At 40.4% G+C, this 15,412-nt stretch overlaps 1 protein-coding gene across 2 annotated transcripts in view; it reads left to right on the top strand.

Moving 5' to 3' along the window:
• The window catches only part of LOC102440557 (serine/threonine-protein kinase DCLK1), a 518,233-nt gene that overhangs the window by 457,696 nt on the left and 45,125 nt on the right, over positions 1–15,412 (top strand). For both annotated transcript variants that reach the window (XM_006083625.3, XM_006083624.3), the window contains one exon: positions 13,131–13,264. In XM_006083625.3, coding sequence (XP_006083687.1) covers positions 13,131–13,264 — 134 coding nt within the window. The remainder of the gene's footprint in view (positions 1–13,130; positions 13,265–15,412) is intronic.

Genomic DNA, 15,412 nt, shown 5'->3' with positions numbered 1-15,412 from the left:
CTTTGTAATACATCTTGATATCTGGTATTGAGATCCCACCTACTTTCTTCTTTCTCAGGATTGCTGCAGCTATTTGGGGTCTTTTTTTTATTCCAAATGAATTTTTGGAGAGTTCGTTCTAGATCTGTGAAGTATGCCGTTGGTATTTTAATGGGAAGTGCGTTGAATTTATAGATTGCTTTGGGTAGTATGGACATTTTAATGATGTTGATTCTACCAATCCGTGAACACGGTATGTTCTTCCATCTGTTTATGTCTTCCTCTATCACTTTTTTCAACGTCCTGTAGTTTTCTGAGTAGAGGTCTTTTACCTCTTTAGTTAAGTTTATTCCTAGGTACCTTAATTTTTTTGGTGCGATGGTAAATGGGATTGTTTTTCTAATCTCTCTTTCTGACAGTTCACTATTGGTGTATAGAAATGCCTCAGATTTCTTGGGGTTAATTTTGTATCCTGCTACATTGCCAAATTCATGTATTAAGTCTAGTAGTTTTTTGATGGAGTCTCTAGGGTTTTGTATATATAATATCATGTCGTCTGCAAATAAGGACAGTTTTACTTCCTCTTTTCCAATTTGGATGCCTTTAATTTCTTCTTCTTGCCTAATTACAATGGCTAATACTTCCAGTACTATGTTGAACAGGAGTGGTGAGAGTGGGCATCCCTGTCTTGTTCCTGTTCTTAGGGGAAATGGTGTTAGTTTTTGTCCATTGAGTATGATGTTGGCTGTGGGCCTGTCATATATGGCTTTTATTATGTTGAGGTATGATCCTTCTATTTTCACCTTGCTGAGAGTTTTTATCAGAAATGGGTGTTGGATTTTGTCAAATGCTTTTTCTGCATCAATTGATATGACCATGTGGTTTTTTTCTTTCAATTTTTTTATGTGATGTATCACGTTTATTGATTTGCAGATATTGTACCATCCTTGCATCCCTAGAATAAATCCTACTTGGTCATGGTGTATGATCTTTCTGATGTACTGCTGGATCTGATTTGCTAAGATTTTGTTGAGGATTTTGGCATCTATGTTCATGAGGGATATTGGCCTGTAATTCTCTTTCATTGTGTTGTCTTTACCTGGTTTTGGTATTAGGGTGATGCTGGCTTCATAGAATGAGCTTGGAAGTGTTCCTTCCTCTTGAATTTTTTGTAGTAGTCTGAGGAGGATAGGTTTTAGTTCTTCCTTGAATGTTTGGTAAAACTCCCCTGTGAAGCCGTCTGGTCCTGGGCTTCTGTTTGCTGGAAGCTTTTTGATGACTGCTTCAATTTCTTCCATAGATATTGGCCTATTGAGATTTTTAGATTCTTCCTGATTGAGTGCTGGAATGTTGTATTTTTCTAGGAATTTGTCCATTTCCTCCAGGTTGCCTAGTTTGTTGGAGTAGAGCTGTCCATAGTATTTTTTAACAATCATTTGTATTTCTCTGGGGTCTGTTGTTATTTCGCCTCTATCGTTTCTGATTTGGTTTATTTGGGTCCTCTCTCTTTGCTTCTTGGTGAGCCTGGCTAGAGGTTTGTCAATCTTGTTTATATTTTCAAAGAACCAGCTCTTGGTTTCATTGATTTTCTGTATTGTTTTTTTTTGGTCTCTATGTCATTTATTTCTGCTCTAATCTTTATTATCTCCTTTCTTCTGCTCACTCTGGGGTTTTCTTGTTGCTCTCTTTCTAATTCTTTGATTTGTAGAGTTAGATGATTTACTACCATTTTTTCTTGTTTTTTGAGATAGGCCTGTAGAGCTATAAACTTCCCTCTCAGGACTGCTTTCATTGTGTCCCATAGGTTTTGGATTGTTGTGTTTTCATTGTCATTAGTTTCCAGGATGTTTTTAATTTCTTCTTTGAGCTCATTGGTAACCCAATCAATATTTAATAACATGCTATTCAGCTTCCAAGTGTTTGAGTATTTTGGGTTGTTTTTATTGTAGTTTATTTCTAATATTATGCCATCGTGGTCTGAGAAGATGGTTTTTATGATTTCAATCTTCTTGAATTTGGGAGACTTTGCTTGTGACCCAGTATGTGGTCTATTTTTGAATCTGTCCCATGAGCACTTGAGTAGAATGTATATTCCACGGCTTTGGGATGAAGTGTTCTGAAGATGTCTATTAAGTCCATCTGATCTAGTGAGTCATTTAGGATTGCTGTTTCTTTGCTGATTGTTTGTCTAGAGGACTTATCCAGTGATGTCAGTGGGGTATTAAAGTCCCGTACTATGATTGTCTTGTTGTCGATCTCTCCTTTGATATCTTCCAGGAGTTTTTTTATGTATTTGGGTGCTCCTGCATTGGGTGCATATATGTTTACCAGGGTTATATCTTCTTGTTGTATTGATCCCTTTAGTATTATGAAGTGGCCTTCCTTATCTCTTGTTATGGCCTTCACTTTGAGGTCTATTTTGTCCGATATAAGTATTGCTACCCCAGCTTTCTTTTCCTTTCCATTTGCCTGAAAGATATTTTTCCATCCCTTCACTTTCAGTCTGTGTGAGTCCCTTCTAATAAGGTGGGTCTCTTGTAGACAGCAGATGTATGGGTCATGTTTTTTTATCCATTCAGCCACTCAATGTCTTTTGGTTGGAGCATTTAGTCCGTTTACGTTTAAAGTTATTATTGAAAGATACTTGTTTGTAGCCATTTCTTTTTTTGTGTGGCTGTTTTCTTTCTGCGCTTGTTATTTCTTCTTTTTACACCAGTCCCTTTAGCATTTCTTGCATGGCTGGCTTGGTGGTGATAAACTCCCTTAGCCTTTTTTTTTGTCTGTGAAGCTTCTTATTTCCCCTTCAATTTTGAATGATAGCCTTGCTGGATAGAGTATTCTTGGATTCAGTCCTTTGCTTTGCATCACTTTGTAGATTTCCGTCCATTCTTTTCTGGCCTGATGTGTTTCTGTTGAGAAATCATTTGATAATCTAATGGGAGATCCCTTGTATGTAACTTTCCGTCTCTCTCTTGCAGCCTGTAAGATTCTCTCTTTGTCCTGAACATTTGCCATGGTAATTATGATGTGTCTTGGTGTGGGTCTTTTCGGGTTCACCTTGTTTGGGACTCTCTGTGCTTGTGTGACTTTTTTCTTCCCCACCTCAGGGAAGTTTTCTGATATTATTAATTCGAATAGGTTTTCTAACCCTTGTTCCTCTTTCTGTTGTTCTGGCACCCCTATTATTCGTATGTTGTTTCGTTTCATGTTGTCCCAAAGCTCCCTTAGGCTCTCCTCCTGTCTTTTAATTTTTTTCTCCAATTGCAGTACAGTTTGGGTGTGTTTTGCCTCCTTGTCTTCTAATTCACTAATTCGGTCCTCCGCTTCTCCTAGTCTACTGTTGATGCTTTCAATGGTGTTTTTTATTGCAGCTATATGGGTCTTCATTTCTTCTTGGGACTTACTTCAGTTGTTGATTTTTTCATCTGTTTCTTCTTGCTTCTTGCATAAGTAGTTGATTTTTTCATCTGTTTCATCTTGCTTCTTGCATATGTTGTTGATTTTTTCCTACATCCGGTTTATGCATGCTAGGACCCTTATGCTGAATGCTTTTTCTGTCATGTTGCATGCCTCTGTCTCACTTAGCTGCTTTTCTGGCGAGTCCTCCTTCTCTTTCCTTTGGGGATTTCTTTGCCTATCCATGTTTGATCTCACTGACATATCTAGATGTTGAGTCGTTCAGTGGCTGCTCCCTGGGTGGCAGTGGCTCCTTGGGCTGTGGTTGCTCCTTGGGTGGTTGCAGTAGCAGCTGTTCCTCAGTTGGCAGCAGCTCCTCTTGTGGGTGCTGTTCACAGCTGTGGTCGCTCTTCTGGCTAGTGGGGGAAGGCTTCACGTACAGCTGCTGTTCCTCACACAGAGGGTGTGGTGATCAGGAGGCTGCTGTTGCTTGGATCTGCTGCTTTGATTTAAAGGCACAAAATACAACACAACAAGGCACAACATACCAGGCACTGAACACAAATATATTCACGATATTAATAACCCCAAATAAAGGTGACCACCCGAATTAGGAGAATTAGGGGATAAGGAGGAAAGAAGAGAAAAAGATAAAAGAGAAAAAGGAAAAGAAAAGAAAAATAAGAAAAAAGAACAAAAAAGAAGTGCGAAAATGAAATTGGGGAAAAAAGAGGGGGAAAAAAAGAGCAAAAAGAGAGAATGAAGTAGAAGAGGGGAAGAGACTGTTTGTATGAGGAGAAAACTCCGATAGAACTGCCACTAATCCCAACAAATTCCAGCAACAGATCTCTGGAGATGAATGCAAACTACAAACAACCAATGATATCAAGAGAGGCAAGGGAAAACAGAAGCACAAAAATAGCCGGGGGGTGGGGGAGGGGAGGGAGGGAAAAACCAGCAGAAAAAAATAAAAAGAAAAAGCAAAACAACCTCACAACCAGTCCTAAAAAAGAAAAAAAAAACACAAAACAAAACAAGCAAAAAACAAAAACAAAAAACCCCAATATATTCAACAATCAAGCAAACAGCAAGAAAACAATAGAAAGATAAGAGAAAAAAATGTTTGGATAGTGAAGAAGGATAAGGGATAGGTGTATAAGGATTTAGAGCAGTGGATTGGAAATAGGATATATAAGTAGGGTGATATTAGACAGGGGGTAAAAAGACGGAATAGGGAAAATCTAAAGCAGGAATAGGGTAAGAGAAACAGGACACCAAATGGGGAAAAGTGAGGAAGAGGGTTTTAGCATAGAGGTAAAATTGAGGTAGGGAAAATTGATGCTAAAGGAACGATGAAAATAGAATGGAGAACACTACTCCCAAAATAAAAAAACAAAGAGAAAATAAAATGGCGCTTTAAAAAATGGTAAAATGGTAGCAGTAATAATACTGGTTAAAAATAAAAATGTAGTAATTAAAAGGGTAAAATCAGGTGATGGAAAAAGAAGAAAAAGAAAAAAAATGGTTTCTTAGTTAAAAGGCAAAAAAAGAAAAAAAAAATTGCAGTAGTGAAGGTCTTTTGGTTCTTCTACTCTTCAGCCTGGCTCGCCTTAGTCCTGCCAGGTATTCAGGAGAGTTTTGAATTTCCCTGCGATACACTGTTCATCCGTGTTGTAAATCACAGTCCTGATTTTAAAGCAGGCCGTATTTGTGATCCAGGCTGCCTTAATTTGTGTTCACCTAAGAGTCAGTTTGTGGCTCAGCCTCTGGGTGGCAGTGTTTTGGGGTTGGCCTCTGAGGCTATATGGCTTCTCTACCCAGCAGCAAGGGTTTATTTTCTCTATTGCACTTAAAACTGGTTTGGGGAGGTCAACTGCCCAGAGCTGGTTCTTAAATAATCGTTACCCTGCTCTGTGTTGTTGGTGGGACTGAAAGTCCCTCTATAGGCCAGACCCTGGTAACTCCCAGGGACTAATCAGATTATTTTAATCCTTTATCTCGTACAGGGTGGAATCTGGGTGTGGCTGTGCTCCTTGCCTGGGGGGAGGGGGGAGGAATTCCACCCTCCAGGGAGAGAATGGCTGTCCCAGTCCTGGGCCCAGGGGTGTCTCAGCACTCAATTCGTTGTCACCTCTCCCGGCCCCCCCTCTCTCCTCAGCCTCTCCCCAGATTCCACTCGTCCGCACCTTCTCCCTCTCTTCAGCACAGGTGAGTGTCTGTATCCTAACTGTCCTATGAGCAGGGTTCAGTGAAAACAAAGAAACAAACAAACTCCAGCTGTCCGCGGAAACGCTCCTCTCTTACCGGCACTGCATGTTCTGGCTGCCCCCTTTAGGCTCAGTCCTCCATAATCACAGAATCCAAATCTCAAATACCCAGGCGCCAGGAATCCCGCGGAACTCCTTTCCCCAGTCAGGGGCTGTGTCTGTCCCAAGAGACGCGGCTGTCTGTCACGCGGTCTCCCTCCGACCCTCTGGGCTCAGAGGTCTGGCAAAGTTTCCTGCCCAGATCCCTGGTTTTTTACCTTTCCAGGGGAGCTCTGCCCTTCCCGGCTGCAAACTGTCTCACCAGCTGAATGATTTCGCCAATTCGGGTTGGGTGTTATTAGTTTCAGCTGCTTACTCCATTTGCTCCGGGACAAGACCTGGGACGTGTCTGCCTATATCGCCGCCATCTTGCTTCTCCTCAATGTCTTTTTAAAGGAGTACCATCTTTGTTAAAAAGTAAATTGACATTTTTTATGGCTTTGTCAATTTCATGCCACTTTTCTTCAATTTTACTTGGTGAAATAATTTTTAGTATTTATTGAGCTTGTCTGTGAAAAATAGTTTAGTGGCTACTAGTGATTCATTAGTCATCATTTCAACAGGTTTATCCTTGAATTCACAGCAACATGGAGAATTATGTTTGTTCTGACACATTTGTTACATTAGTCACCTTTCAGTTTTCTATTATGGAAATTACAGAAACTATTTGACTAGGTTCAGCTTATCTGTGAACTTTCATATGATTTTATGGCCACTGGCTGCATTTTATGACTTATATTAACTTAGAAAACATTGTGAAGTTTCCTCAAAAATTAAAAATGGAACTGCCAGAGAGCCCACTTCTAGAAATATAGCCTAAGAAGCCTGAAACACCAATTAGAAGGAATATATGCACCCCTTTATTCATAGCACCATTATTTACAATAGCGAAGATCTGGAAACAGCCCAAGTTCCCATCAGCAGATGAATGGATAAGAAAAACAGGTACATTTACACAATGGAATACTATGCAACAGTAAATAAAAGAAGGATCTCATACTCTTTGAGACAGTGTGGCGGGATCTGGAGAGTATTATGATAAGTGAAATAAGCCAGTCAGAGAAAGACAAGTGTCACATGATCTCACTCATGTGTGGAATCTAATAAACACAATAAACTGGCAAACAAAATAGACCCAGAAACATTGAAGTGTACAATAGACTGACACATTTCAGAGGGAAGTGGCAGGGTGGGCTGGGGCAGGAGACTGGAAGAGATTAACCATAGAACTTAAATGCATAAATGCATACCCCATGGACATGGACAATAGTGCAGTGAAGGCCTGGGGAGGTGGGGATTAGGGTGGAAAGGATCAATGTGGGGACAAAAGGGGACATCTGTAATACTTTCAACACTAAAGATAATTTTTTTGAAAAAGAGACCATTTGACCAAGTTCAGATTTTCTGTGAACTTTCATATTTTATGGCCACTGGCTCCGTTTTATGACTTATATTCACTTTTTTACTTTTTCAAATAACTTTTCCAAATAGTGTCAGTTTCTAATTCATGGGAAATCAGACATATGCCCAAACATCTACTGTTCAGAAAGTTACAGCTCCTGGAAAACCCCACATAAATGAAAAAGAAACAAAAATAAAACTTTTCTTTAAAGAAGAAAAATCTTGTGTAAAATAACAGTATGCCAGGAACCTAATATCTGACCTTTCACTATATCTAGTCTTGGTAGAAGATGCCTTAAGCTTGTAAATGGAACCTTTTTCTTAATTGTTGCCATTTAGCACATTTAGTCTGTCAAATAATGGGATGTCTTGATAGCTATATAATAAGCCCTAGAGAACAAATTCTCTGACTGTAGCCATTTGCAATGATCACAAGAGTAGCTTACAAAATACTGACAGTCTGTATGGTAATAGGCTGCATATGGCAGTCCACAATTATGTGTAGCTGCATTCAATTAGTGTTGTACAACTACACAGTTTTATTGCTTCATTTAAACAGTGAAAGCACTACATGCTGGATAATTTGCACTAATCCTCCTCTCTTTAATAGCCCCTTGGTGTTTAAAATGTAGGAGAATATCTATAGTATTTAAAAGCCTGGGATGAACATTAAATTATATATTACTAGAGGCCCAGTGCACAAAAATTTGTGCACTGGTGGGGGGGTGTCCCTTGGCCCCACTTGTGCCCTCTCACAGTCTGGAACCCCTCGGGAGATAACGGACGTGCTAGCTTAGGCCCGCTCCCGGGTGGCAGAGGGCAGGCCCAAACCCTAGGTGCAGCCCCTGGTTGGGCTCAGAGCAGGGCCGATTGGGGGGTTGGGGCGCCGCCCCCTGTCACACTCAAGGCAGGGTCGATGGGGAGGTTGCCGTGCCACCCCCTGTCACGCACAGAGCATGGGCCGATCAGGGGGTTGGGGTGCTGCCCCCTGTCATGCACAGAGCAGGGCCCATCAGGGGGGTTGGGGCTCCACACCCTGTCACACACAGAGCAGGGCTGATCAGGGGTTTGGGGAGCTTCCCCCTGTCACTCACAGAGCAGGGCCAATAGGGAGGTTGTGGCCCCACCCCCTGTCACACACAGAGCCGCAGGGCGATCAGGGGGTTTGGGCTCTGCCCCCTGTCACGCTGCTCCAGGGGCCAGGAGGCCTCGCAGCTCCACTGATCCCAGTGCTGGGAGGCCTCGTGGCTCCACTAATCCCGGTGCTGGGAAGCCTCGAAGCTCTGCTTGACACAGGGGCAGTGAGGCCTCACTGCTCCGCTGATCCCGGTACTGGGAGGCCTCGCTGCTCCCGCTGATCACAGTGCTGGGAGGCTCCGCTGATCCCGGTGCTGGGAGGCCTCGCGGCTCTGCTTGACACAGGGGCATTGAGGCCTCACTGCTCCGCTGATCCCGGTACTGGGAGGCCTCGCTGCTCCGCTGATCACAGTGCTGGGAGGCTCCGCTGATCCCGGTGCCAGGAGACTTCGTGGCTCCGCTGATCCCGGGATGTGAGGCCTTGTGGCTCCGCTGATCCCGGGTTCGGGAGGCTTCGCGGCTCCGCTGATCCCAGTGCTGGGAGGCATATTACCCTTTTACTATATAGGATAGAGGCCTGGTGCACGAGTGGGGGCTGGCTGGTTTGCCCTGAAGGGTGTTCTGGATCAGGGTGGGGGTCCCGCTTGGGTGCCTGGCCAGCCTGGATGAGGGGATGATGGCTGTTTGCAGCTGGTCACACCCCCTTCAGGGTGGGGGTCCCCACTGGGGTGCCTGGCCAGTCTGGGTGAGGGGCTGAGGGCCGTTTTCACGCTGGCGGGCAACTGAAGCTCCCAACCTCTCCTTTTTTTCTTTTTTCTTTTATTCTGGGATTTATTTACCTTCTATGGCTGTCACTGGAACTGAGAGCCGGCTTTCTCTCTGAGGCTCGGCTCCAGCTCTGAGACCTCCGCTGCTGAAAGCAGGTATCTGGTTTGTTTGGGTTCTATAATTGAAACACTGTTTCAACTCCAGCTCTGAGGCCTGGCTGGCTGAAAGCAGATTTCTGGGGTTTTTTTTAGCTTCTATATTTGTAACAATGTTTCTTAAACTGCAAGCTCAGAGCCCAGCAGCGGCAGGCGGGAACGTTGGCTTCCTCCATCACTGAAGCAAGCAAGCCTCCTGTTCGCTTCAAGCTGCCTGGCTGCCGGCCGCCATCTTGGCTGGCAGTTAATTTGCATATCTCGCTGATTAGCCAATGGGAAGGGTACCAAAGTTATGGTTAATTACCATGTTTCTTTATTATTATATAGGATGTTGTGAATACTCTTTGATTGACAGTTAATATACTCCCACTTCACATGTGAGTCATGTTTTATGAAGTCTTCAAAATACAGTTATAGCAAAAGTTCTTATACTAGAACCCCACTTGCTGAAACAGGCTGTCCAAACCTATGCTTGCAGCCTTTGATGTCCTTTCTGGAAGATGGTCAGGATGAGGAGGCATGAAGAACAAAGTCAGAATCGATTTGGAGAGTGTTATAAGCCAAGGTCTCAGCATTTTAAATGTGAACTTCTTAGAAGCTTTGCTGATTCCTAACTTTTAATTAAAAATGTAGTTTAAAGTGAATTTATAGCTTCCATTTGGGAAAATACTTCCTGGAGATGCTTTTGTGAGTGTGTGTGTGTGTGTGTGTGTGTGTGTGTGTGTGTGTACATATATGTTTGAAATAGATGTATTTAGCAATCTGTAATTTTAATAGAGTTTTAGTTTTTAAATGGCCTCACTCATGCCCCTCTGTAATTGGCTTAGGAAGAGACAAAGGTGAGCTTGGCGCTAATAGTGAGTCCCAGTTGTGAGCTGGGCTCCTTATACCACTTAGAAGAGGCACTCTCCCATTGGAGGAGCGGTAACCTAGAATATATTCTTCTAAATCCTTCTCTCAAAGTGTTGACAGAGCAGAGCAATCTTGTTTCCTGCCCTGCCTCACAGTAAGTAAGTTAAACAGAATTCTAACCTAGATGCCTGGACATTTATTGACCTGCAAAAATATTTTTTTCTAAATCATTTCCAATGTACTTGCATCTACATATGTTTTCAATTAAATGCATTAGGCCTTCATTTCTAAGCTCTTACTTCCCTTATAAGCTCCACTGTAATCTCTTTATGTTCATAAAAGTTCTACTATTCAGTTTCCAAAACAAACAAAAAAAGGTGAACATTGTAAAGGTGATTAAAGTGAGGAAAAAAGAACATCAAAGTGATAGATTCTAGGTATTGCATTAAAATTGTATTGTTTACTTAAGAAGTATTGTTACTTTTAGGTAATCCTCATTTTTTTTTAGGTGAGTTTTTAATGTTTTATATCTTAGTTATTGAAACTTTGAATTTTATTGTTCAGCTATATTAATATAATTGGCATATTGCTATATGTAAGATAGAATTACTATCAAAATGTAGATGTTCAAAAATAAAACCTAACCTTGCTTCATGTAAGAGAATTACATGGTAACTTAGCCAAATGGCTCAGTTGGCTGGAGCATCATCCTGTACACCAAAAGGTTGCAGGTTTGATTCCCGGTCAGGGCACATATCTAGGTGGCAGGTTCGATCCCTGGTCAGGGAGCATGCAGGAGGCAACTGATCAATGTTTCTCGCATTAATGTTTCTTTTTCTGTGTCTCTCTCTCCCTTTCTTTCTCTCTCAAAATCAATAAAAACATATCCTTGGATGAGGATTAAAAAATAATAATAAAGAGAATTACATAATCATATTCAGAACTAAAATGTAACTTATGAGTAGATCTGCCAACATCTGCTTTCGTCCAACTTTTGAATCAAGTTAGGTGATTGTAGATAGTATGTTTAGAAAAAAACACAAGATTCCTGTGTAAATGGTGGTGTGAAAATTGAAATCTGACCTAACAGAACATCAAAGCAAGAGATTACTTTGCCTTTTAGAAATGTTATTGTTAACAAAATGGAATTAAGGAAGTAAAAATGTGGCTCTTTCTGGGAAATAAACCTAATGATCTACTTGATGTTTTCATATTAGATTTCTTTTCATGAAAAACATTTGCTTATCACTGGATAGCAAGAATGGCTAACATGCTAAGACTACAATTTAGGGATTTTTTTTTTTTTTGCTTTAGAGCATTAATTCAGTCTGCAGATGATATTGTACTTTGCAGCTCTGATAGCTTAAAGTTCATAACTCAAACTTGTTTGTGCTGACCAGGGGTGGACAGCTGCTTCGTCAAAGTAAGGGAGGATAGTGTCCATCACTGATAACAACTGGGCAAAGCCACATCTGTTAAGTACATACAGTTGTCCTTATCCTAACAACCCAAGTGCTGGTGAAGCCTCTGGGCACCTGCACAAGGGCAGCTTCCATTTGACCATAGTCATGCCCTTAGGGAGATAACTCCATGTTCCGAGTGTGGAGTGTGGAGAAAAAATAAAATAATATTTTCTGCCCAGAAAAGATGCAGTCTCTCCAGAGAGGAGGATCTGACTATCTGACTCTGCCAAAACAGTTAGATACAAATGATTATTGCTGATCATGTAGCTTAGCTAGCCAAACATCTGCACTTTCTGCTGCAGTGAAATGAAAAGTTAATCTACTTTTTCCAAAAGGCAGACATGATGTGGGAATGATAACAGCACTTCTGATGTGTGGAGATGTGCCTTGCTGTTGGAGAGGTTCAAACTCCTGGAGCAAGTACACATGATCACAGAGCGATAACAGAAGAACATGTAGACAACTCGCTGGAAGAATTATTTTGATATACAAGGAAAACTTCTCCATGTCCTTGAAGCATCTCCTGCCTTTGCTGGGAATACTAGTCTTTTACTATTGTTTTCTTTATCTTATTGACTTCAATGTGGGCACTGAATCAGAATTCTGAATGCCTTTTGATATTTTCTTTGAAATAATAGACATTGTTTGGGAGCCTTTTTAAAATATATTTTTATTGATTTCAGAGAGGAAGGGAGAAGGAGAGAGACATAGAAACATCAATGATGAGAGAGAATCATTGATTGGCTGTCTCCTGCACACCCTATACTGAGGATCAAGCCTGCAACCCGGGCATGTGCTCTGACTGGGAATCAAACCCGGAACCCTTCAGTCCTCAGGCCGACACTCTATCCACTGAGCTAAACCAACCAGGGCTGGGAGACATTTTAGAGCAGATCCATTTGGTTTAATCCTGGGCTAGAACTAAATCAGTGTAAATGCTTGCCTATGGTCACATGCACCTTTCTCTTAATTTGTGGGATGAAAATCTGGAGACTTTTACTGCCTTAATAAGGAAACCTGTGCAGAATGCTGACTCCACACTTGATAAATCTTTCCAAATTGCCACAGGTGAAATGAAATATTAATATCCCTTTCAGTTACTTACTTTAAAAAATAAAGTATTTTAATACACATGTAGAACTTTCTGTTCAATTACTAAAGAATTGCATTTTTAAAGCTTCTTACATTAAAAGAAAGGTAATTATTTTCAGAAATTGGAGATACTTCACTAGAGACTTTCTATATTTCATTGTATTATGCAAATCAGCTTTAATTGTAGAAACATCGAATTCAGATAAGCAAACAAAAACAAAAAAAAGCCAACTCCCATAATTTCACTACCCAGATTCAGACACACCATGGTCTCTCATTTTCCTTTGCCCTTATTTTTTCTTTAATAGACATTTAATGCAAACCAATCTGAAATCTGCTATCCTCACTTCCAAACATAGTTCATTTCAATAAATTTACATCACCGTTTTGTTGGCCGTAGAGCATTTTATTGTACAAATGTGTCATAATTTATTTAACAGATTTCCATTTGCTGGTTATTCAGCATGTTTCTAATTTGGCAGTAATCTAAAGAAAGATATCTTCATATGTATATCCTTGCATAATTATCTGAAGTTTTTATCATAAATACATTCAATTTAAACCACAATGCTCCTCGTTTCTTCAGGGAAGAGATTCTGAGCTCTTGGTTAAGGGGATTTCACTTTTTACTTTCATGTTAGGTGTATGAACACCAAGATGGCAGCAAATCACTGAAGCTGGGTGACTTTGGACTGGCTACCATTGTGGATGGTCCCCTGTACACAGTCTGTGGCACTCCAACATATGTGGCTCCAGAAATCATTGCAGAGACTGGGTAAGTGCTTCCTGTGGGATATGCTTGCCAAAGAACTAGTCTGCTTCAAGAATAGGAGAAACAGTACTGCTCTGTCCCATCCAGATAAGTAGCTGTCAGATTTCTTCACTCTTTTTTACTTGAAAGTAGGAGCCATTTTCTCTTTTTTCCCAATCAAATTGCCAATTACTGTAACTTGTTTAAGGCTTCCATTTGGCCTTTGTTAAAGATAGAACAGCAGTTGTTAACTCCAGAGTAAAAAAATGTTTGGAGTAACAGAAAAACATACAGTGTTGATAATTAACTTACTTTTGGAGATAAAAGAAGCAAACACTGCTGTGTGGTGTGCCATGATTACAATCTCCTTTCATTATTTCATTCAGCTGGCCTTATTCTTCAGCCTTGGTTCCATTTTGGCCCTCTTGGCACCATTGATTATCTGTGAGGTACAAACACTCTTAGGTATCACAGGGTCACTGGGAATTTCCTGGTTTCTATGTACAGCAGTATAAAGAAGAGTGAAAATTTCTAGAAAGGGGGTTGACCTAATACTTACCAAGGACCTATTTATTCTTTGCCAGTAACTAAGCTCTTTTACTTAATTCTTACTCTTCCAGTAGATGGTATGATTCCTGATTGGTAGATGAATAAATTCAGGCTTGGATAATTGAATATCATGTAAGTTCATGACTAGATAGTAGTGAGTCAGCATTTAACTTAGGTCTGGTAAGTAAAATGCTTTTTTTTATAAAGATCCCTATTTCTCACCAGCATCATAGGCAGGGTTTTGAAGCACTATACTAGTATGTAAACAGAAGTATTAGGAAAGAGTGGGGCAGTAAGGGAATACAACCCTACTTTTTTTTTTTCCTATCAGCAGCACAAAACCACAGCTAATGGAGTAGGATATATCCACTGTGATTAGTTGGGGATAGTTTTTCTGCTTGTACCATAAACCAGAAAGGCAGAAATACAAAACAGGGATTTCAATAGGGAAACCCCTAAGGTGAGATGTGAGGTAATGAGGACTTTTCTATTAATCAAATTTGAGTGAGTTGGAAGAACACATCTGTAGCCATGCCTGACCTCCCTCACAGGGTGCTATTTTAGGCATTGCTCTGTTTCTACTGTTAGTATTTTGAGACTTGCTGGAGGGAGTGGTATGGGATAGAGGGAGGATTTGGTAGGTCTCTGGAAGACCTTGGTTAGAGCCCAACTCTGCCATTGCCAGTGTGTGATTTTGAGCAAACCTATTTACCCCTCTGAACCTCAGTTTTCTCTTCTATAAAATAAGCAATAATACTTATTTTGTAAAACAGATTTGTTGGGAAAACAAAAGATAACTTGTGTCAGTGCTTTATAAATTGGAAAACATCCTATAAGTATTTATTATTTCAGAGAGTTAGATAGTCTTAAGGCTCCACCAATCATTATTTTAAAATTGATATGACTCCCAGTCAAGCCATCTACAAATTCAATGCAATTCCTATCAAGATACCAATGGCATATTTCACAAAACTAGAACAAATATTCCAAAATTTATATGGAATTACAAAAGACCCCAAATAGCAACCTTGATCTTCAGAAAGAAGAACAAAGTTGGAGGAATCACACTACCTGATGTCAACTATACTACCAGGCCATAGTATCAAAACAGCATGGTACTAACATAAAACACAGACATGTAGATCAAGGGAACAGAATAGAGAACCCAGAAATAAATTTACACCTTTATAGTCAATTAATATTTGACAAAGGAGGCAAAAACATACAATGGAGTAAAGATAATATATTCAATAAATGGTGTTGGGAAAAATTGGACGGATATGAGCCAAAAAATGAAACTAGGCCACCTTCTTACTAGTATACTACACACAAGAATAAACTCAAAATGGATTAAAGACTTAAATGTTAGCTTCCCCAAACCATAAAAATCCTAGAAGAAAACAGGCAGTAAATTCTCAGACACTTCTTGTAGAATATTTTTCCCTTCTCAGGCAAGAAAAACAAAAGAAAAAATAAACAAATGAGACTACATCAAACTAAAGAGTTTTTGCACAGCATAGGAAATCATCAACAAAATGAAAGGACAACCCACTGAATGGGAGAACATATTCACCAATGATACATCTGATAAGGGGTTACTATCCAAAATATATCAATTATTTA

Source organism: Myotis lucifugus, unplaced genomic scaffold (genome assembly GCF_000147115.1).
Source record: "Myotis lucifugus unplaced genomic scaffold, Myoluc2.0 scaffold_7, whole genome shotgun sequence".
In the NCBI taxonomy this organism is placed as follows: Eukaryota; Metazoa; Chordata; class Mammalia; order Chiroptera; family Vespertilionidae; genus Myotis; species Myotis lucifugus.
The sequence above is the reverse complement of the archived record's forward strand: the minus strand, read 5'-3'. Positions and strand labels throughout refer to the sequence as shown.